General features: G+C 43.1%; 1 protein-coding gene and 1 long non-coding RNA gene across 2 annotated transcripts; one reads left to right on the top strand and one right to left on the bottom strand.

Annotated features, from left to right (window-relative positions):
• Window positions 1–964: 964 nt before the first annotated feature.
• LOC125745217 (NUAK family SNF1-like kinase 1) lies at window positions 965–17852 on the top strand. Its single transcript, XM_049017828.1, has 8 exons — window positions 965–1173; window positions 1333–1654; window positions 8123–8243; window positions 8939–9090; window positions 11624–11689; window positions 14283–14402; window positions 15112–15244; window positions 15340–17852. The coding sequence occupies exons 2-8, from the start codon at window positions 1364–1366 to the stop codon at window positions 16437–16439; spliced, it is 1983 nt and encodes a 660-aa protein (XP_048873785.1). The 5' UTR covers window positions 965–1173; window positions 1333–1363; the 3' UTR covers window positions 16440–17852.
• On the bottom strand, window positions 17843–18550 carry LOC125745218 (uncharacterized). The gene is made up of 2 exons (XR_007398600.1): window positions 18274–18550; window positions 17843–18156 (listed from the first exon to the last, which is right to left on the bottom strand). It is a non-coding gene; the product is annotated as an uncharacterized LOC125745218 (long non-coding RNA).
• Between the last annotated feature and the right edge of the window lie 4478 nt (window positions 18551–23028).

Here is a 23028-nt window from a genome sequence, read left to right on the forward strand (position 1 = left end):
GTCATGTTCTCATGGTTTTTAGCTACCTGGCCTTCCTTGTCACCAGTTTTATCCTCTGTTGTTTTTTATTTCTGGTCACCAATACACAAGGTGATATCATAATAGCTAAAATGAGCTCTACAAGGAGGAAAATGTCCTGAACCACACAGCAAAATATGTTATGAAATATTTGTGTGCATGATGGTTTTCATCTGTTGAAAGTATCCTCTGATTTTTGAGTCAGTGCCACAATATTTGGTGCAGAGCTGACACCTTGTGGAATCAGACACTTCCAGTTTCCTACTTCCAAAATTTCCAGATTTCCACTATGAAATGGCTCATTTCATATTTCAAATGGCTCATACTTCGAATGGCTCATTGGAGGATAATCACACGAATCCTTTGTAATTTTTAACATAGGAAAATTTAGAATTCTTTGAAATATTTACTTATTATTATTACAAATTGTGTTCTGAAAAGTGACGAAATACTGACTTGTTTTGAAAAGTCGTCGCACAAATTTGGATCTAAGACATGTCTTCTGCAAAGAACTGGATGTAAAGGAAAGAACAGAGTTCGTTTGGATTGTATGAATTTTACCTTTCTTCTATTAATTAGTTTTACCAACAATTTCGACAAAGATGTTACAGATACGCTCAGTGATTAACGTGTGTATGACTGATCTTAAGAAATGAACTAAAACTGACATTGTCCCTGCGTATAGGGAGTATTCGGAAAAGAAATAATCAACATCAATACATGATAAGTAGGAACGATGTTTTAGAGAGATCTGGGCGTTGTTTTGGTATTTTCTTTTAATAGAAATATCTTTAAACTATTGTAAGAAACACGTTTTGTTTCCTTCGGGAACTCTGCGGAAGTAAGTCCGTGTTCCCAAAAGGCTGTTTGCGTTCCGCGGATTCCTTTTGCCTACCCTGCTGTGCTGACGGAAACCTCAAAGGATTTTTCCTTGCCTATGCTGCCGAGACTCCGCAGTGTGTTGCGATGACAGCTGGGCTCCACCCAGCCGCCGGGACCATGTGGTCCTTCAGAGGATTGTTTTGTTTAAAGAGGTCGTTAATGCTTGCTCCGTGAGACATTAGTAGGATGTTGGAGAAGGATCTGCCTAAAGAATGTAGATCTGAATACAGACATCAGCTTGGCGCCTTATATTGTGTTAACTATCAGTAAAAGGTAATAGTTATTGTCTCTGTTGCGTATATAAATAATTTAAATCCAAGGTTGTAATGTCATGCTTGGCCAGTACAATATTTCGTTTTGTCGCACTTCTTGTTATATGTTTCATTTTATTGTTCTGTGTTGCGCATTCAGGCTGGTGTTTTTCTGTGACAGGTGCAGCCAGTAAAGCTAACGGGGCCTGACAATGGGCAGGAGAGAAGCTGCGGGTGACAGCAGCATGAGTATGGGCGATCGGACCGACCTCGGAAGCCTGCAAGGCATCGCCTTGTCCGGGGACTCCGCGAGCTCAGCGAGCAGCGACACGGCGCGACAGATGGATAAAAAAGGCTCATGTCAGCCGGCAAGACCTCCGGAAGAGGTGAAGAAACACCAGCACAAACACAATCTGAAACACAGGTACGAACTACTGGAGACCCTCGGCAAAGGAACATACGGCAAAGTGAAGAAAGCGATCGAGAGGAGGAGCGGCAAGACTGTGAGTGGCATTCATGTTCGTTATAAACATACAGCCTACTTGTCTCAACGTATTATAGGCCTATTGATTAGGTTATCCGACATAGCGCACTATACACCAAACCTAAGGATAATAAAATCAAATTGTATAGCTATATTTTAAAGCCTGCCTTCTCTTAGTAACAGACTGCCTAGATGCATTGAGCTCATCTACCTTCGCAGCATTGACTATTATGATCGTCTGACGTTTCGAATTTGCGTTTTGCTGTGGTTACATCTACAACATATCGAAATAGTTTCAGCTGTTTCGCAAAAATACAAACAGCGTTTTAGAAACGTGCACAACAGAGTAATAATCAATATTTATCCATATGCCTCCGTTGTTCAATATTGAATTTTTAATTAGTTTAAAATATTTTTGTTAAGTAGAGCACTTATCTGTCTCGTAAACCCAAGTAAATATAGATTTGGTAGACCATCGTTTATCTCAAGGATGCCATATTGCATTTTGTAATGTGGCTAATACTATAGTGAAATTGAATTTTACTTGCAATATTTTATTTTGAATTTTATTTTTGTAATATTTTGGCTGAAAAAATGTTTTCTTCTCCGCCCTGATTTGTTTTGTGTTGTGGCTGGGTCATAACTGACATAAGACGTCTGAATAAGTCAGGATCACTCGATAGGCTTAGACAAAACGGAGTCCTATACCTTGTATGTTGCAGGTGTAGAAGGGCAATCTTACTAGAAAATTTCCAAAGATGATTTTTTTTATGTAGCAGCAAATGGAAATGATTGTGTAGCACTACATTGCTGCTGCGTTTGTCATACTTCCCTGGGCTGCGTAAGGATGTTTATCTGGCCGTGGTACACGCGTTTGAATGGCTGGCTCGCGGCAGTGACCTCATCCCATCCACTCCACGCGTTTCCGTTGTGCTGCCAGCGTTTGGATGCCTCGCGCCTTAGTCACCGGAGCCTCTCTGCACAGGGATGATAAGACTGTTTTGTTATAAATGTATTGTTTAGTTAGTAATTCTGAAGTATTTCTCAGCAAATAGGCTAACAACCCCGGGTAGTTAAGGTACTGTTGTAAGTACATGTAAATATAATACAAACACGTAAATTACGTCATTAAATTACGAGAAAATTTGTGAAGGACCGAAGTACAGCAATTAGGGTGGTAACATTATTTAAATACCTTTTATTATGAAGCAAGATTTAAGATGTCGGATTTAAGATTAAATAGAGTTTATCTGCATTAGCTTAAATTTAGCCTAGATTACCTTAAATCTGACAAGTTTGATATTTTGTCTGCACATTTTGCATTGTAGTGTTTTTTTTTTATGTGTAAAAAATTTAAGGAAAGTTATTTTTCCTTTTCCTACACCATGGTTAGTTCACGCTAGCATGCTGAACTGCGTTCACTAACAAATCACTGGTTCCCCATCTTGTGGGCATGTTAGGGGCGCATGCAGCACAACATTTTTGATGTTCCTATAAGAGCAGTCAGGAACAGATTTGTGGAGCTGGTGGTGAAAGGGAAAAAACCAAGGTGCAAACTAACCCTAACTACAGTCATTATAAATTACAAGTAATAAGTCATGAAACAAAATCCAGGTCAAAGTAAGATAGAGTCTTTTTCAAATCGGAAAGTCTGAAGTCATGTGACTCTAGTCGCCCACCTCTGATGATAATCCATCAATCCCACCTCCTTTGGCCTTTCCCCTTTGGCCATCCTGCCTTTCCCCCTCTCTGTCCTCCAACCCGGCCCAGCGGTGTCTGCGCCCGACGCCCGTCTGCCTGCTGTTGTTTTGCCGATGTGCGACGCCCGCCTGCCTTTTGCTGCTTCGCATGCGCCCGGAGCCCGCCTGTCTGTTGCGTCTGCGCCGCCCCCCGTGGTTCCTGATACCCTGGACCCTGCCCCTGTCCCCGAAGAGGTCCTGGACCATCAGACCGACACTCTTCGTCCATCTCCGAGGGGGAGGAGCTTGAATGGGACCCCTCTGGGATATCCCTGGTGACTCCTCCTCTGGTGGGTTACCCTGTCCATTGCCCCAGTGTGGCAGATTCTAGCCTGGACCTCGACTCTCTGTGTCCAGAAGGGGGAGAGAACACTTGCGTGGGATCGGGTTCTGCCCACCCTGCCCCCTGGCTTTGGCTCGGCGGTCGCCTGCAGGTCCTCCAGCACCTGCTTGGCGGTCGCCTGCGGTGCCCCCTGTTCCGATTTGTCGGTTGCCAGTGCCTTCGCCGGCTGTGGCTGCACCTTCGCCAGTCGCAGCTTTTGCTCCCTTCTTGCCTCCTCTGGTGTCCTCTTCACCTCCCCTCTCATCCCTTCCGTCTGTCCCTCCATCTTTCTCTGCGCCCCTTTCGTCGTTCCCTCCGGCTCCTACCTCGTGGTCACCTAGGGTCCCTTCTGCTCCGGCCTTCTGCCAGCCGAGGTTCCCCAGTGTGTGCTCCTTTGGGGGGGGGGGGGGGGGGTTTCTGTCATGAACTGCTCGTCTGACCCTCCTGTGTGTCATGCCCCCTTTTTACCCCGTGTGGAATCCTGGTGTTCTCGGCTCTTTCTAGTTGTTGTTAATTGTTTCTCTGTACTTAGTGCTTCTATGTCCGTCTTACCCCAGTTTCGGTCATTGGCGTTTGCGTTTCATCCTGTGTTTGATGATTCCCCAAAAGAAACCCCCTGTTTTACCCGACTTCACGTCGTTTTGTTCTGCTTCCTTGGACGCAGTCATAACATTTACGAATTTACAATACGAAAATGTGAATAGTCATGTTGTTATATCTCTCAACCTGATGTTAAATGTCCTGAATTCACAATATCAAATCACATGTTTATTTCTCTGTTGGTGACACTGTTACTGCTGGAAGGCACTGCAGCCGGGCCGACTGTCCTGCATGCCATCCGCCCTGCTCAGTCTGCCTGTTCCCCCCCATCTATTCTTTAAATGTTGGTTCCAGGAAGAAGTTTTGAATTCCTGCCGTTGGAACATGCCTAAGATTCTTTCAGACAAAACACACATTTTTTTTGGGAAGCGAAAGGTGCTATAATTGTAACCTGACTGGGCGGGGGGGGGGGGGGGGGGGGGTGTAGGGGCAGAGGACGCTCTGTCTCCAGTTTGATGTTGAAGTTGTTCAGCTGCAGTTCAACAGGGTCTGGCAACCAAGACATCAGAGCAATACTTTATTCCAGTATTTGGTGTATACTGGAATTTTCCATAGCGATAAACTGCCACGATGGTACAAATGCCCTGCTGAGTTTCTCTGAATAAAACAGGGTGTCTGCTGGACACAGTCCAGCGCCCTCAGCATGGCTCGGTGTATATGAGCTGGCAGTCAGTGTTAGAGTGATCGTAAGAAGCCACCAGACCCTGTTTGGCTAATTGGCCTTTTTATCAATGTATATCTTGTGCTGCATTGCATAACTCAGTGCATTGCTGAAATGGATAAACTGTTTTTTTTTTCTCCTCCGTGCTCAGCTAAGCTTATAAATTAATCATGTACTTAGCAGGAATCTGCATTTCCATCACTGAAGCAAATGCAATACACATCTGGATGCATTGCCACCAATCCGATATATTCAAGATACATATTATGCAACTACCCATGCAACACGGTATGATTCACTCCTATTGTGATGCAGTGCGATTCAATATGTTTTGATTAAACACAATGCGATTCAACTCTATACGGTGAAGAGTATGATGCTATACAATTCACTATGGTACAGATACAGAAACATTGATATTAATTAAAAAAATAATTGGTCACATTTTTAAATACTAAAGGCATAGGTGGTCTCTACTAATAACATATTAATAAATAGCCTTTTACCAATGTGAAGATGTTAGTAATGATGCATCTTCAGTTTATCCCGAATTGTGTCTGCGTCACACTGTTTTGTAAATCGGGGCAGTTGCATTGTGAACTTCTATGCGAATCAGTTAATCTTATCATCTCGAGTACCTGGTATGAAAGCTTCAGGCATTATGCTTTCTTTGGTAAAGGCACAAGTGAGACAGAATCCTGAAATGTTTCCTTGGCGTCTCCCTCCCAGTGATTTATAGAAACACTTAAAAGTATATCCCTTCACAGCCACACATTCCTGGCAGAGCGATAATGCCAGCTATGTTTGCTTAGTTTTCATTTATTAAAAGCATTGCTTTTCTTTAACCTATCCATCTGTTTGGCATTTTGTACTTTAGGGAAACGTACAAAAACGGATTTCTGTCGTCAGTAGAACAGTATTGTTCAGGATCTTCCTGTCCTCCGTGTACTGGAACAGTACAGGGGAATAGTGTGCACTGGCCTTGCTCGCTTAGTGTTAAACACGCAAACATAGCTACTCCCATAAAGTTTATCTTAGCGGTTTCTGTGATGCCCGCCTCCGCCTGACACTTAATCGCACGGTCACAGGACAGTAGTTGTTGCCACGCAGAAATAACGCGGCCCGTCAGCCCCCCCTTCTTGTCACCCGCGGCGACAGTAGTCATTGGACAGGCAGACAGGTTGCCGTGTTATTTTGAGTGTGCACCAACTGATGATCGCCGTCAGCCTCGGAGCCGGAGGTTGGGTGAGCCCTGTCTAGAGGACGTTTCCTGATAGCGCCACGTGCTATAAATAGCCGGGGACGAGCACATGCCCATGCAGCAGCCTGATGTCCAGCTGGAGAAAAAGCTGCCTTTGTGGAGGTGTGTGGTTCTCTGGGGGAACAGCTGACCGATTGTTGCATGAAAGGGAATTTTGTCACCCTCAATTCCTGTAAACGAGTGCATTGTTTCAGATGCGGGATCGGTTGTTTCCTTTATGCCAAATAAGTTACATAATATAGACGATGGCAGCCGCAGCTGCTGCTGAATCTGTTTCAGGGCCATCAGCACCAAACTAGTATCCAGAAGCACAACCAGGCCTGCATGTTGTGCTGTGCTGCATGCTGCTACAGTTATTTATAAGAGACACATGGTGGCATGAGAGAGACGTCATGCTCATGAGGCCCTCTGGTGGAACAAAGGCGATACTGTCATCAGTATGTATAGGGCAAGAAGAGCCTAGAGTTTTGATGGATCAAGAGAGGGGGGGGTGTGTGGGAAAAATGCTTGTTTTCTGAAAGATGTTCTTGGGTTCAAGCAGTGTGACTGACGAGCTTGACATTGGCTCTTGCACAAATACTGCTCTGTCCATCTAGCAAATAGAACTGGAGGCAGACGGTTTTGCTTGTTGCCATCGCTATGTGAAGCTCCTGAGGGATGAGATTTTTTTACACCAGTTAATACTGGTCATCGGACCACTTGGCCTGTCATCTGTGTGAGCATGTGAGGTATGCGGAGTACTGGTCAGTCAGCAGGGAAATCAGAAGGAACTCCAGCCCAGAAATGACTAAAATGACTGACCTCTGCGGGCCCTGATCTGTGCAAAGAGTTCACCATGTTCCTGTGTGACACTCACATTAAGCTTAATATTTTACAGCTTTGGTCCATTCTCAACAATAATCAATGCTGCAGTATTATCCAAACTACTTCATTTTAAATCTTCAATATCCAAATAAAAAAACTGTACTATTTAGTTTTGGCCTAGCTGGCATTTCTCCAGTTAAATGATGACGCCAAGCTTTGTGTCTGATAAAATGACTGATTTTCTTGAGGCACACTTCATTAGGGATTTCACTGCTTCAACTCCTCACACGTGGGAGAAGACACGCTTCAGTCACAGGGTCCTGGGAGGGCCATGAGTTCCCAGCCTGGGACCCTGTCTGTGGGGGGGAGGGGGGTCAGCACACTTCCTGTCTAGTAGGTAATCAATACCATAACTTCAGTGATTACAGCTGTTTCTATTTTTAACCACAACCGACCACTCAGACCCCAGAGTTTATGTTACCCTCCTGGGGCCTGATAGAACGTGTGTCCACTTCCTGTTCTGATAAAGCTATCAGCACTGGGCTTTGCATCCACGGGGACAATGCTGGTGAAAATGTCTCAGTGGAAAGATTACTTAAGAACATAAGATACTTCTGGACAGAATTAAGAATTTAATGCCGGCAAAAATATGTGAGTACTACAGTAGTTACCTGGGTAGGGGTGAGACCATGTGTATTGTGTGTACATAGAGAAAATAAAATGAAGATTGAAGATGAAATAATTCATATATACACAACGATGTCTGGATTGGTTGCAATGTTGTAATGAAGGGCAAGATGATGGAATGAGGGTAGAGTTCAAAGCTGGTTAAGTCTTTGTTTACAGAGAATGTCTGAAGTCTTTAGTCTTGCTGTCTTTGACAAGCTGTGTCTAAACTGATCATAGAGTAGAATGATCCTGACATGCAAAGAGATGCCCAATTGTGTTTTTGGGTCTCAGCTCCTAGTTACTACGGTAACTGGGAATGAATCCAGGCTCTCATCACAGATATAAATATCTCTTTTTTGAGAATTTTGTGGCAGTGTTTCCAGATTTTTAGCGATTCACAACCACTCAAAACCCTCCTATTGTTTTCATAGGTGGCGATCAAATCCATACGGAAGGAACGCATCACTGACGAACTGGACAGGATGCACATTCAGAGGGAGATTGAAATAATTTCCTCGCTCAGGCATCCAAACATCATCCGCATACACGAGGGTGAGGAAAAGCTCACATAATCTCCCAGCTCTGTGTGACCGTCGCAAGCATGTTTGACACTGTTCCAATCATCACATGCAAACACATATACAGTACAGATTGATAGTCATAAGCCACAGACTGGATGGCTAACATTTTGTGCGGGAAGAGTCTCGTAAATTCATTCTGACACAATTAGTATAGAAGCTAATGTAATGTTCTTTTCTTTGTTTGTTCCATTAGTAGGCAGACTCATCCAGTGTGAGGTACAACATCACTTAGCATCAGTACCCCATACTGGATGTGACACAAACTGACACAGATTCTGCATCTTCACAGCTAAGCCTCCTAGATTTGGACAATGTCCTAGACATCCCTGCCTACATTACCAATGTCTCTGGATGTCTCCCGATTTTCTATATTGCCACTATTACATATACAGCTGATTCACCGTTTCTCTCGAAAAACTTCTGATTTTCTGCAACTGCACTTGTATGATTTGACCTTTATCTGTGTCACTAATAAGCAGATTTTAGGTACAAGCCACTGTTATATTCTAGAGGGACTCTTCGCTCTCTTCTGCTTACTAACTGTGTTTAAACCATTGGCTGGGGGGTATTAAATTCAGTGTGCTAAACTCCTAGGACAGTCAAGGTTAAATCTGGTAGTTTTATCCCTGGAAAACCGGCCCCAAAAGTGAAAATGTTATGTTGCAGTGTTTGAAAGCAAGGACAAGATTGTGATTGTCATGGAGTATGCCAGGGGAGGCGAGCTGTACGACTACGTCAACACGAAGAACCGTCTTTCGGAGACTGAGGCACGCAAGATCTTCCGCCAGGTTGCCTCTGCTGTGCACTACTGCCATAACGTAAGCATGTAGAGCCATGGGGAGAGTGTGGAGTGCATCTGGGGGGAGAAAACGGCATAGCAGATGTATCTGACTTTACTGTTTGATGACAGCGCGCACTGCTTTTGCCGACAGTGTAGGAGAGTTTGTTTTTGGGGGGGACACAACTTAATAATGTGAATAAAAATGTGTGTTATCAGAGGGGGTGAATGAAACCAAATTAAACACTGGGGGATGCATGTCCCCCCGGTTCTTACACCCCTGATCTTCACAAATGGAATTTTCATTAAAAACTCATTGAGACCTTGAGTCTGTGTTCTCATACGTAAATAAGTTAAGCAACAAATTCTACCACATCCAATATATATATATATATATATATATATATATATATATATATATATATATATATATATATATATATATATATATATATATATATATATGCATGATACTGAATAAAACATACACTGAAACACTCAACCCTTTGTTCAGTTAAGTTCTAGAGATAAGATAAAGGAGGTAACATTTCAGCTAACTTGTTAAACCCATCAGAAAGCCTGATGGCCTCTCAGTGTTACAGACTGAGTAACGACACAGTCTGTATATGTCTGAGTCACCAGCCTCACCCAAAACAAAATACATAAAAGCTACATTAGTTGCCAAAATTGTGGAAATACCTCCAATCTTTAGAGATCGCAGAACTTTATTCAACTGTTACTCCAGTTACTTATTTTATTGTGTGATGTATATGCATTTGCACTGCAATGAAAACAAAATATAATGTATTTTAATCTTTATATGCTAACTCGACTTTATTTGCAGTATACAGGTTAAAATGCAAGGTTTTGTCTTGTCATAGCAGTGCAAATGCACATAAAATAACCACGCATTTGCGCTTTTACAATCGATTATCACATATATCGTTCTTAAAGGTGAATGCATACTGGCCCACCAGTTATGTGCACCCCTGACTATAGAGACTAATACAATGTTTGTGTTAGCATTCAGGATTGTTGTTACAGCTGTGTCAGAGTCTTATTGCTGTTGTGTGTCACTGCTGTGTGTGTGTGTGTGTGTGTGTGCTTGGAATATCATTCTAGAAACTATGGGGAACCACACTGGGACTTCGTTCACTCTTGGGGGGGGGGGGGGCTCCATCAACAAATCAGGCGAGGGGAGTAAAAATAACCACTTTGGGAAGAAAGCCGTGTTTTGCCCATCCCAGGCCTGACCCTGCAGCTGTACATATTTCTCACATGTGCTGACTGTGTAAATAAGGTAACTCATGCTGGCATAAAGAGAAGCACAAGAAATGCTCCCAGTAATTATGTACATTCTCATAAATGTACAAAGCTAGTAAAGCAGGGGTAGCTCTAGAGTGTGACAAGAGATAAACAAAATAGACAGATGTTCAGAAGCTCTCTGGACATTCACCGGCACCAATGGACTGTTAGAGGAAGTTCAGAGTTTGACCCACGTTAGAGAGACATGTTTGCATCTGAACAGGACAGCCAAGGCCTGACGCTCTGACTCTCCATCCATTATATCTCAGGCTCACTGTCTGATCAGCGGTATTGCACAATAACATCACTTTTCCCCTTCTCACGCCCTCACGACTCGTGCAGCACAGCAGATAAGAACACCTGCTAGCTAGGAATGACAGGCACGCTCGCTGCGTTTTAAAACCCGGGCCATATTTGTTTGTTTTCCAGCGGCAGATTCCAAATTAAATGTCAGCACTGAAGAATATGAAGGGCCGGCACTATAGGCGGGGTTGCTTTGCAGTTATCGGAAAATAAATCCCATCAGGGAGGGTGTGTCAGCTTAGCAATGCCACCACACTCTTTCTCACTCTTCTGGGAGGGAGTGCTGTGCTCTGTCCATACACTCACTGCTTTGTCTGCTGGTTCACCAAAAAGTCACCAAAAGTACAAACAAAGAGACAGCAGATATAGAGGTAAAAATTGATGTTTTAGTCTGTATCTTATACCTCAGAACCACAGGCAGTTCTCCCTATTTTCTGTAATCATTCTAAAACCATTTGTATACATGTATATCACAGCTTATACCTACCTTTTAGCAAGCATGTCCGCTCTTTTCTGTTTTCAGTAATGTCAGTGTGCCGGGGGGGTTGGGCAGCCAGTTGACCTTAAGATGTTTTTTTTCTAGTTTTTGGTTCCTCTCCTCTGTTGTTTTCGCGGCCAAAGGTTCCTTTGACCGCATGTTTTATGTTCACACCTCAATCTCCCAAATGCAAACAAGACACCTTAAATCAACTCCAGGCCTTTTATCTGCTTAATTGATAATGAAAGAACAAAGGAATTGCCCACACCTGTCCATGAAATAGCTTTTAAATTAATTACTTTTGGCCTCTTTAAAAAGAGGGTGGCACGTGTTAACGAGCTGAAACTCCTTAACCCTTCATCCAATTTGAATGTGGATACCCTGAAATGAAATCTGAGTCTGCACTTTATATATATTCCATCCTGAGGAGGCTATGGACACCCCCCACCCCCACTGAAGTGCTTTATCCCTTTTCCTTTTTTATCAGAATGGCATTGTCCACCGAGACCTGAAACTGGAGAACATCCTTCTAGACCAAGACTTCAACGTAAAGGTGAGAAGAACCTGAACAATGAAAAAGATCAAAGTTTATCTCAGTAGTAAGTACTACAGATGGAAGCTTATCTGAAATGATGTAAATATGATGGAGAGTTTTGGGTAAATGTTCAGCATATTATTTGTTGACATATACATAAAAAGGCCAGAACAGGTCAGAGTGCATACATACATCATACAGACATCTCATCCACTCTAATGGGAGTCATTTTAAATTGCAATAACAAACTGTTTGGAGATGCTGACAATCTGTGAAGGTGGTGCAGACTTAGTTAGAACTCAGCTAAAGGCAACAATGAAGGTATGTACCCTTAGCAGCAAGTGAAACACACCATGCCAGTTCTTTGAAAGGTTCCACTGGGTTATTCCTTTCCTTTTAAGGAAAGTGTATGAAGTTTCAGAAACATGTGGAAAATCTCAATGCTTTTTGAAGAATGGCTCCCTTTTTTCTCAAAAACGTACAAATTCCAGTAAGCTGCTGGCTGCCCCAAATAGAGCTGTTGTGGTTTTTTTCCCTGTCCCTGCATGACAACATAAGCACAGCAAATTAAATCGCCGGATGATAAATAGCATTGTTCTTATGTGCTAAAAAAATACTTCTGAATAAATAAAGCGATCCTGCTGAAACTCTATGGATTCTGGGCTTGCCAAGTCACATCACCATCAGGAATTTCCATAAATAGCCTGCACAACAACACTAAATTCTGTGCATGAATACAAGCCTTCTTAATTAGAGGCAATATAATTTACGAGTCCTACATCATTGCAATGTACTGTACCTCTTTTCATCTTATGAAGAATCTGATTTCAGGCATTTCAGAGAAGGCAATGGAATTTGTCCTCATGAATGGACAGTGAACAGTCAGCCATTCATAAATAATTTTTGGCCCGCCCATGATTTTTTGGGTAGTACAGTGGTTCATTGGCAACAGTGTTTTCTCAGTACAGGGTATCTGGTTCAGATCCAGCCATAATCTCAGTGTGTGCAGGACTTAGATGTATATTCGCCATGATCCAAAGGCATGGCTCCTCCAAATCGTTCTGCATGTATGGCAGCATAATGGGGACACTTTCAATGACAGGGAGCCGACACAGTGGAAGAAGCATAAATATATTTGTGAGGTCCATAGAGTTTTAAATAACTTTGTGCAGAATATCTGTACAGGACATAAACAGACAGATTTGGCAGGATGTGCCCAAAACTGGCACTACATGTGAAGATTATACCCTATCCTATCCGTCTATAACACATATCAGTCACAGCAAGTAAAATTACACAGAACCGTGGACCCTTATAGGGCTGTGGCTTTAAGTGCTGCATGTGTGTAGGGGTCAGCATGCTTGTGTGTGCTGCCTGGGAAAGGATCCGTGCACACCATCTATCTTCCAAGCTTTTATACTGAGCCGGGTTGTGTGTGTGTGTGTGTGTGTGTGTGTGTGTGGGGGGGGGAGGGGTATATTACATTGTGGGAACCAAATGTCCCCAAAGTATGGTTTTAATAAACCTTGTGCCCACAAGGCGGAACTCAGTTTTATAAAAATCTGTGAATGAAATGAAAACCTTAAAATAGAAAAAACCTTGTATTTTGTTTGGTTACTTGTGATTAAGGTTAGGGCTGGGTGAGGGTTAAGGTTGTTATAGTTAGGGTTAGAGTTACTGTATGTCCAAAGAAATGAATGGAGAGTCCCCATAAAGATATGAATACATGGACTGTGTGTGTGTGTGTGTGCGCATGACCAAATGCTCTCCACAATGTAATAAAAACAGGTTTTTTTACGTTTTGGGGGTCATTTTTTGGTCCCCAGAAAGATCTATGAATGCAATCAAAAAAGTAAAAAATGCCAAAAGTTTTGTATTTTGATTGGTTACTTATATGTATCACACACACATTGATGCGTCGATGCATTGAAATAGGTGCTGAAGTCACATGAATTGTGGTAACACTTTAGTTATTTATTGCCACACGTGATTAGCAGAAAGTCTCAGATCAGCCTCATGACCTGTATGCCGTCTTAGTTTGATTTGAGACTGAACATGACCATAAGTCAGAAGTCACCCCTGTAGACATGTGAGCGTAACACACTGCTTCTGCTGGCATCCGTCAGCTCTACTCGCTGTAGCGGTGTGACTGTGCTGTTGTTTTTTCTCCCAGCCCTGCTGAACGCTGGGGATCATTAATTCATCCTCCGGCTTTCCTGAGATGCTCTCCTTGGTTGTGTGGGCATCATAGCTGCCGTTGATGCTGGCTGTTTCTGGATCCAGGCGCTATGTCACCTCAGTTACATTACAGGGGCACCCTGGCCACATATCCGTTGCCAAGATCTGCACTCATCTGATGTGACAGAGTGTTTTTGGGCAAAGCAGGTTCACTTGACGGTCTGTAGATTCTTTCCTGGCTGGTCCCTCATGCAGACTTAGCTGTAACTATTTTGGGTTTCACGTTCACATAACAGCGCATTTACAGGCTGTGGGTGTTGTATGTCGCATGAGATGTGACTCATGCGCTCAGTCCCAACTTTTTGGGCACCACCTGGCTTTGAGAACACATTGGTCCTCAAACGCAACTTTGGTTCTGTCTTCCACTCTACAGCTGGCTGACTTTGGCCTGTCCAGCCACTACCAGAAGGGACAACTTCTAAAGACCTACTGTGGCAGCCCCCTGTACGCATCTCCAGAGATTGTCCAGGGACTGCCCTACCAGGGCCCTGAGGTGAGAGGGGCAGCTTGACACATTGTGAGAGGAGAAGATGACACATTTGTAACCTCTTAAGTCTGGAATGGTCTTAAGCACACGTGTCCTTGTAAAGTCACCACGAATAACCTGTAATTATTCTGCATGCTACCATGACATTATTCCTTTCACCCATTGATTGTTCAAACATCATATATAATGATAGGTTTAGAGATGAAAAATAACTGTTGCCCTTATCCCACTGCCTTGTGTGACCTGAACTCGAAGGGAGACACAAAAATTAGCAGAACAAGTGTGGGGCAGTGTGACCACAAATGGTCTCTACCCTCCCTCTCTCACTATCGACAAGAGCTGTTCCCTCCTCAGCGGGTGATAACTTCTCCCAAATATTACAGATCTATTCAAACACTATCTACAGAGCCAGTAGGCACAGGTCCACACTGCTGCTCCCATAGTCATTGCATACTACTAACATACTCATAGGCATATAGAATTTTCTTCCTCTCATTTGGTGCAATGCTCTCGTTCTCGTTCATCTAAGTGGATTTTCGGAAGCTACTTTGTCTTAGGAAAGATGTTTAGCTTGATATATGCTTGATACTTATGACTAGCGAAGGATTACATATTCAACCTGCTTTGGCTTCCTCGGGGCCAAGTATGGAATATATGTACCGATGCCAGTTCCAGAAGGAGACTCGGTGCAGTTTATCTGATCTGCCTTCATTAGGTGGACTGCTGGGCCCTTGGGGTGCTGCTTTACGCACTAGTGTACGGGACCATGCCGTTTGATGGGGCCAGCTATGGCATCCTGGTTGAGCAGATCAGCCAGGCCAGATACAAGAAGCCTCATCCACCCTCAGGTAACCAGTGTCTCCCTAAAGACACCTGCCAGGGGTTCTTCGTTTTTGTGCCGTAGAGGAGGGAACAAGTGTACTGAGCCTGTTCTGTCTGACAGACGCCTGTGCGCTGATCAACTGGATGCTGAAGGTCAATGTGGAGGAACGAGCCACGGTAGAGGACATCAGCAACCACTGGTGGGTCAACTGGGGCTTCCAGGAGCCAGTGTGTGATTGCCCATCCAACCAGGCCTGCCCGTCACCTTTGCTGGCACGCTACATTGACTGGCAGACTAGAACACTCCACGGCACCCCCAGTGGCAACTCTCCACACCCTGCTGCAGACTTCCACGTCTTCCTTGGGTTCCCTCCCAAGCCTGTGGCTGGCCGGACGCCGGGGACTTTGTGTCTGAGGAAATCCCGCAAGGAGAACGTCATCTTGCAGTCAAGCCCGGGCAACTCCGTGCTGCTCGGCATGGACCAGAAGAAACCCAAGGGCATCCTGAAGACACAGAGCAGCTTCGACAAGGTGTGCCCCCCTCAGGCTGAATCAACAGATGCTTTGCCGCGGAGCCAGGACAGCCCGCATCACTCTCACTATACTTCCGTCTCCGGTCCTGGCAACTCACAGACTCTTCCCAAGTGCTTGCCATCCGCAAAGATGCCGAAGAAGGGGATCCTTAAGAAACTCTATGTTAGGGAGTCTGGGTACTCATCATCACCAGAGCGGGGCGGTTCATTGGACAGAGCAGGCTGCCAAAGGAATCTGTCTCGGGAGGGGGACCCAGCGCAAATGGTGGTGCGAAGGAGGAAAGGGATTCTTAAGCGGAATGGGAAGTTCTCCACCAGTCTCGACTTGTCCGACGAGCGTGTTACCTCCCTACAGTTCTCTGCGTCCCTACAGCAGCTCCTCCAGTCCAGTGGGGGGAGCTGTGCCACAACGGAGACCCACTCGCATTCACGTCACAGCCGGCCATCTAGCGTGATCAGCAATGACAGCCTCCTCTCCAGTGACTCCTTCGACCTGCTGGACCTCAGTGCCCACTACCACCGCAAGCTTAACTTTCAGGACGGCCTAACGTGCAGCTCAGAGGAGGAACTCGAGAACCAGAAGGAGCATATTCCAGACAGCAGGGCAGAGGGCAGGCAGACAGCAGAGGATGACATCTGCCCAAAGCCTCAGGAGACCAACAAGCAGTCCCTTCACCCTGTGTTGTAACCTGTGAACAGTCAGTATAGCTGAAAATATAGACTTCAAACACTAATATCAGAGTATTACCATAAAGCGTAAAAATAAAGACGCACTGTCTTAATGGTGGCATACTGTGATGCAGACATTGCATTTCTGTACTCGAGCGACCATAATCTAACAAGTTCTTGGGCCTTTTTTCTGTTGTTGGCCATGTCTGTGACTATGATGTAAACCTTCGACATTCAGGGTAGACACTGAGAACACAAATTAGGAACACAATTAAGTCTATGTGATTAAAAAAATACTTGTAAGGTTACATAACTGCGGAATATTAATGCCACTTAATTCTTTACTACAGCACCTGTAAACATGATATTGCAACCCCAGAAAATGACATTTACTGTTATATGTAATGTGGCTCTTCTATGTGTTTGATAAATCAGTGCAAGTAACTTTAGGAATGAGCATGCATCTCACCATCTAACAAGAATTTACCTGTGTTCACTTTTCCAATGTCCTCTCCACCATGTAGACAATGTGCCTTCTGTAAGTCTTTAAACCGCAGATAAGCGTACACGTCCATGTGAGCGTGGCTCTCGTGATGTAAAGGACATTTAAGTGTTAAATGGTTCTTTATTTAGCAGTGTATAATAATGTGTTCCAGGATACTTGGGTAGGGTTTTATCTGTTGAGAAAACCAAGCACTAATATAATTACAGAAAGGAAAACTGGATGCCTCGGTAAGACATTTGTGTGCTGGCAGGTACATTCTTCAGATGCCAAGTTCTTCTGCTTCTGCTGCTTCCAAAATGGTGGGGCTGTGTAGAACCCCACAGGCTGGCCAACTCTTATTGCTTTGTTGTAAACATACAGGAGAACTTCAATGTACAGCATAAATCATCCTGCAGCACCAAGTGTAATGGTGGCTGTTCACCATAAGTGTGTTAGTAAGGGATGAACTGGGGAAAATGAACTTTGTTGTTTTTATTTATTTTGTACTATGTGCATATAGTAATGTTCTTGAGCAAACCTTTTGTTGGTGTAAGATACACATGGTAAAGATAAATGAAAGTACATGTAGCCTATACCAGCTCTAGCTCCATACGGTAAACACTGGATGGTAGAGGAGCTTTTTTTCCTCCCTACGTCTGTGCAATTATCACAGGCACCAGCTAATCAGTTCTAGGTTTGTCTCAAGAGAAAATGAATAGTCACATTGTGCAGAGCAGCAGGAGCAAGAGAATGACACATGGACTCAAAGTTTTAAAAAACTTGGTACTATATTGAATGAAATATTGACTGGTTGTAAAAAAATACTAAAAGGAAAACCCTTTCATCGATATGCAGTAACTGCCTTCTTTCACATCACTCACCTTTCCTTTCCAAACTCAGTAAAATGGGTCCTCATACATAGGAACACATTTCCTTTTAAAAAAAATATGGATGTTCCCCTTTGACCTGAATGAATATACTAAATTACCTCTTAAATGAGCTCAGTTCAAAACAAACACTGAACCACTGAATAAAGAACAATTACCAAACATAAATATTAAATATATACAGTCTCTCCTTCAATGTCCTTTGTCGGTGCACTGAGAATTTGTAAGAAAAAAAATGCAGGAAAAGTGCAAAGGGGGGAAAATCGCTCGGTATACTAGCCAAAGGCAGGTCCAACCAGGACGGCGGAAGCAACAATTCGGACTCTCCAGGACCATTTGAACTTTAGCTCGGCTCACCACAACTGCTGAACTCCAGCATCACCATGCAGAGAAGCAGGAAGAACAACAGGAGAAACAAAAAACCCGACCAGAACAGTGTGTCAGTAGCGCACACTTAATACTCGTCAGAATCACAAGCTCACCACTTCAGCTCTCCCTTGAAATTTTTTTTCCCTTCTAAGGCTCACGGAAGCATTTATCGATGTTCCGCGATGAACGAAAACATCCACTCCAACAGTTTTGCTTCACAAAGAGTTGAAAGTGGTCTGGGAGAATTCCCCGTGTGCATCAGTAAAGAAACCTTCCCTCACAAACAACGTCTCACTAACCACTGAAAACCCCGGAAGAAGAAAAAAGCTTTGCGCTCAGCCAGCTGGGCTCCCATTCGCTGACACCCAGCACGTGAATCTGCTCTCAGTACCTTGCTTACTCATGTCACCCATATCTTTACAGTCTTTCAACACATTAAGTACATCCATTTCACTTGAAAAAGACAAATGGTGTATATGGGTTACATACATGTTCTCCATCTGTCTGTTTTACACTGCACACATGCTGAAAGCCCACTGAATGCCATCGATGCAACTAAATTTCCACCGGCTATATTCACCCAGAAGAACCAATATACCAAATATGCCTGAATCTTGGTTATGGTACATTATAGTTGGGCCTATTATTTAGAGATTCTCCGATCAGCATTTTTGGGGCCGATCACCGATTACCAAGATCATGATCTGCAGATTGCCGATCACTGCCGATCACAGAATGGCAGGGGAATGGGAATCTTTCATCTATAATCTAGCAGAGTTTGCACCATTTGTAGAAATGAAACTCTAAATTAACTATATTGAAAAAAACTGTAGAAATAGGCTACAGTCAAGATCTTGAAGAACCACCAAGTGTTTATTTTAGAAAATGAGAACTTAAGGCTACTGTAGGCCATCTTTCCCAAATAAGGCAGAATAACTTAAAATTATTCGTGGATCAAGGCAGCTTAGCAGGTGACGGAACCCTTTATCCTCCACAACGGATAGAGGTTGTTCGTCGAGGCAAATGAATTCCATCATTCTGAACGTGATGCCTTTCCACCTCGTACTATCCCTGCTGTATGGTTCACGTCGTTTAAATGCATCACTCACAGTCGGCTGGTTGAGGGATGGGGATGTTGTTGGCTTCGGCTGGTTTAGTTTCTCATACTCGGCATATTCAGTTGTATGGCGTGTGCTAAGATGCCTAATCATGTTAGTGGTGTTAAAATACCGTTGCTTGCTTCCACCTCGAGGGATTTCATCACGACATACATTGCAAACGGCTAACTTTACGTCTTTATCGGACACTTTGAAAAACTTCCAGACGGGAGAACTCACGTTGCCACTGGTAAGCTCCGCTCTGCTGTTGTTTACCTGTGCGCCGTGCACGCACGTGTGAAAAAGTCGCGCAAGTAATTTACGTCAAGTGATCGGCTTTTTTGATCGGCGCTTTTGGGGTTCGCCGATCAAAGTATTTTTAGCCAATATCGGCCGATCATGATCGGTGGCCTATCAATCGGAGCATCACTACTATTTTTATACATTTTTTCTTCACATTTCCAGAATAAAGTAATGAGGTTTTATTTTATGTGATTTTTCTTCTGGTAGAGAAATGTAGAGTATTCTTACACAACCTTAAAAATAAGTGGCATTATCTGGACGTGTCCACCGAGTGTGATTATAACTGTAATAAGGCAATGTTGGGTGCTTAGATAAGAGAGAGGTCATTATAGAGCAGCCCTGTCAGACATTGTGGGCTGAAATGCAGGCCTATTATATTTTCTCAGTCGACTAAATTTTCACTTCAGTGCACAAAGCTGATTTCCATTTCCCGCTCTAAAACAAGGGCAACAACGAGACATAGGCATATCTTCATGGTTCCCTGACACTAAGATAAACCATTGTTTCGGTATTACAGGCTGAATATTCTTAAGTCTGCTCAGTTTACATTTAAAAAACAAAGAGCTTCAAGTCCCTGTGATGTAATCTCTCTGTTCAGGCAGAAAACTGGCAGACATTTTAGGAACTTGCAAACTGATATGCATAATAAAAATTTACTAGACTCTCTAAACACATTTTAACCATAATTCAAACTTGTAAAAAAGGACATAAAATATTGTGCATGAACAAAACAAGAAACACAACACAAAAATGTGTTTTAAGCTGAATGAACTCTGGGAAGGTAGGTTATAATTTCCCAACTGTGTGCAGGGAAAAGGTGTCAGAATGTTAAATAATACTTCTATACTAATGGTTCTGGCTTAGCATCAAGATCCACATTATTTATATTAATGGTAAAAAAATTTCATCTGGGACGGAGATGGTGACCCACTTTTGGGTCGCAACCCACCAAATGAGACGCACTGTTCTGTACATCATGGAATACATATTAACTGGCCAGCCATTGAAAGAGGCCAGTAATTCTTTCCGTAGAATGGAAATATATTTCCACCATGGCTATAAACAGCAGCTTGAATGACAGGGATTCTGTACAGTTGTATTTACTATGCTAGTAATAACAGGCATCTATTATGGCTTTGGGCACAGAAGTCTGGCTCCTTAAAACACTGCAAGTGCTCAAATGGTACTTATCTCAAATAGCCACAACATTGTACACATTAAGCTGATTTACAAATATCAAAATAAAAATGTGCAATTTTTTTTGAAGAAGTTACCATAAAAATAGGATTGTTAAACCATATTAACTTCTTCCAAGGCACGTTCCTGGTGAGCACTATGCCACCTAGCACGGCTCATTCGCCTCTCTATACACAGACAAACAGCTCCGTGGCAAGACTCATCTGGGTCCTTGGCTAAATGTTTTTATTGAGAAACAAAGCTATGTTGCCTACATTTTTAAATGCCGTGTCCATGGTAAAAAATGCATTTTGATCAAAATGTGCACCAAAGTTTGCCATGGTTTTGACCCCAGCTACTTGGGATAGGATCCATAGTGATTAAGCAGTTAGAGGACGGGTGGATGGTTGGATTGAACCATGTTGTTCAATGTTCTTCACCCTTTGGCCATTTACATGTGGTCAAAAAGCTTAGATTTTAAAATAAAGACTGCCAGGTTAATCTTATTTAACAGATTTATAATGAGAAGAATAGTGTTGTTGCTATGAGTTGCTCTGCCCTGCATTGTCTGCCTGCTCAGTTGAATCACTTCCACTCTTTAATTAGCTTCTCTATCTGCCTTCTTTGCTGCATCTCATTTTCAGCTGGTCAAAATCAAAGCGGCTTTTCATGTAGTGAACCAGGCTGCAAGCGCGCTGGTCTTCTATCCTGACAAATATAAGCTTTCTGTCAAGGATCCGGGCGAGTTTGGCGCGAGGAGAGAGGCATCATGCAGGTCGGGGAACAGAAATGGTGGACGACCCACTTGCGGCTCAACAATGCAAAACAGGCCTTTATCAAATACACTAAAAACACTAGAGAAGACTAACAAACTCTAAAGGACAACGAGGGGTCAAAAACAAAAGGGGATAAACAAAGACTACATTTTCAGACAGGCTACAAACCACTCAGGAACTGAACAGAAACAGGGACTAAAATACTAAGGGTTAATGAGAGTAACAGTGGACAGGTGAGGCTGATTAACAAAGACTGGGAAAACAGGGCACAGATGAAACTAATTAACCCAAAGGAACTAAAACAGGGAAACTAAAAACTAAGCAAAGAACAAGGAAACAGAATCTAACACTGGGGAATTAGACAGGTAGCAATACAAGCAGGGGCACAAGGAACAAAACCAAGTAAAAATCACCAGACACAAAAACTCATACAAATGAAACACTAGGGAACAAGATACAAAATCAGGAAGCAGGATTCAAATACGGGACAAAGGGATTTATAAGTCACCATATGCTCAACACATTGAGCCATGTGGCAGACAGAAAATGAGGGAACACACACACACACACAAGAGGGACAGGATGGCCAGCGATGCCTGCTGGCCAAACAGGGAAGGGACACAAAAGAGACTGAGAGAACAAGGGCTAACCCTGACACTTTCTGGTAAATTATCTACTGTTCCATTGCGCATCACCCTAACAGAACTGGGATTTTAAGATCAAAAACCACACAACAAAGCATTTCTGTTGCTGTATATTTTTGGGAGTTTTGTGTATCGATGCATTACTTTATTCATTTAGGCTGTCTAAACACTGACCACTCTCATTAATGTCGCTGTTTCTACCACTCAAAGAAGGTGGAGTGGGTGATCTTTGCGCATAAATTATTCAAGGCATGTGAATTAAACACTGAACACATCACAAAGCATAAAGTGTGCTTTCTCAAGACATTAGTAGATTAACAAAATAATATTTTTTCCTCCATTCCCAACACACGTGTTGCTGTAGAAATTATTCCTAAAAATAATTATTATTTCCAACCTTTGATGGTGCTGGCTGCTCAAAATCAATTTGTATTTCAATCCATCCATTTTCAGTAACTGCTTATCTAATTAGTGTGTCATTGACCCAAATGAAAGTAGAAGGACAGTTCTCCTGAACATTGTATCTTTGGACTGTGGAAGGAAACTGGAATGCCATAATGCAGTATTTCACAGTACAGTCACTATGGACCCACAGACAGGGAGCTGGGAGGGAGCAAAAATGTGGACTGCTGGAGAAACACTGCCCACAGAACTCTTAACACACAGTAACATTGGCACAATGACTAACTAAAGAACAGGACAAAGACAGGCACCTAAATACACAGAATGCAACAACTAACGAGGGACAGGTGCTGCTATTTGAGACTAGGGGCAACAAGAAGCAGGGGAAGACAATCCAATCAATCAATTATGGAACAAGACAACGGGTGGAATAAATTACAAAAGAGAAACTAGGGAACGTTGAGAAACAC

Source organism: Brienomyrus brachyistius, chromosome 6, assembly GCF_023856365.1.
Source record: "Brienomyrus brachyistius isolate T26 chromosome 6, BBRACH_0.4, whole genome shotgun sequence".
Taxonomy (NCBI): Eukaryota; Metazoa; Chordata; class Actinopteri; order Osteoglossiformes; family Mormyridae; genus Brienomyrus; species Brienomyrus brachyistius.

Coding starts and splice junctions, on each gene's coding strand:
- LOC125745217 (XM_049017828.1), top strand. CDS start 1,364: ATGGGCAGGAGAGAAGCTGCGGGTGACAGCAGCATGAGTATGGGCGAT. Junction 11,690..14,282: donor ACCAAGACTTCAACGTAAAG/GTGAGAAGAACC, acceptor TCCACTCTACAG/CTGGCTGACTTTGGCCTGTC. Junction 15,245..15,339: donor GAAGCCTCATCCACCCTCAG/GTAACCAGTGTC, acceptor TCTGTCTGACAG/ACGCCTGTGCGCTGATCAAC.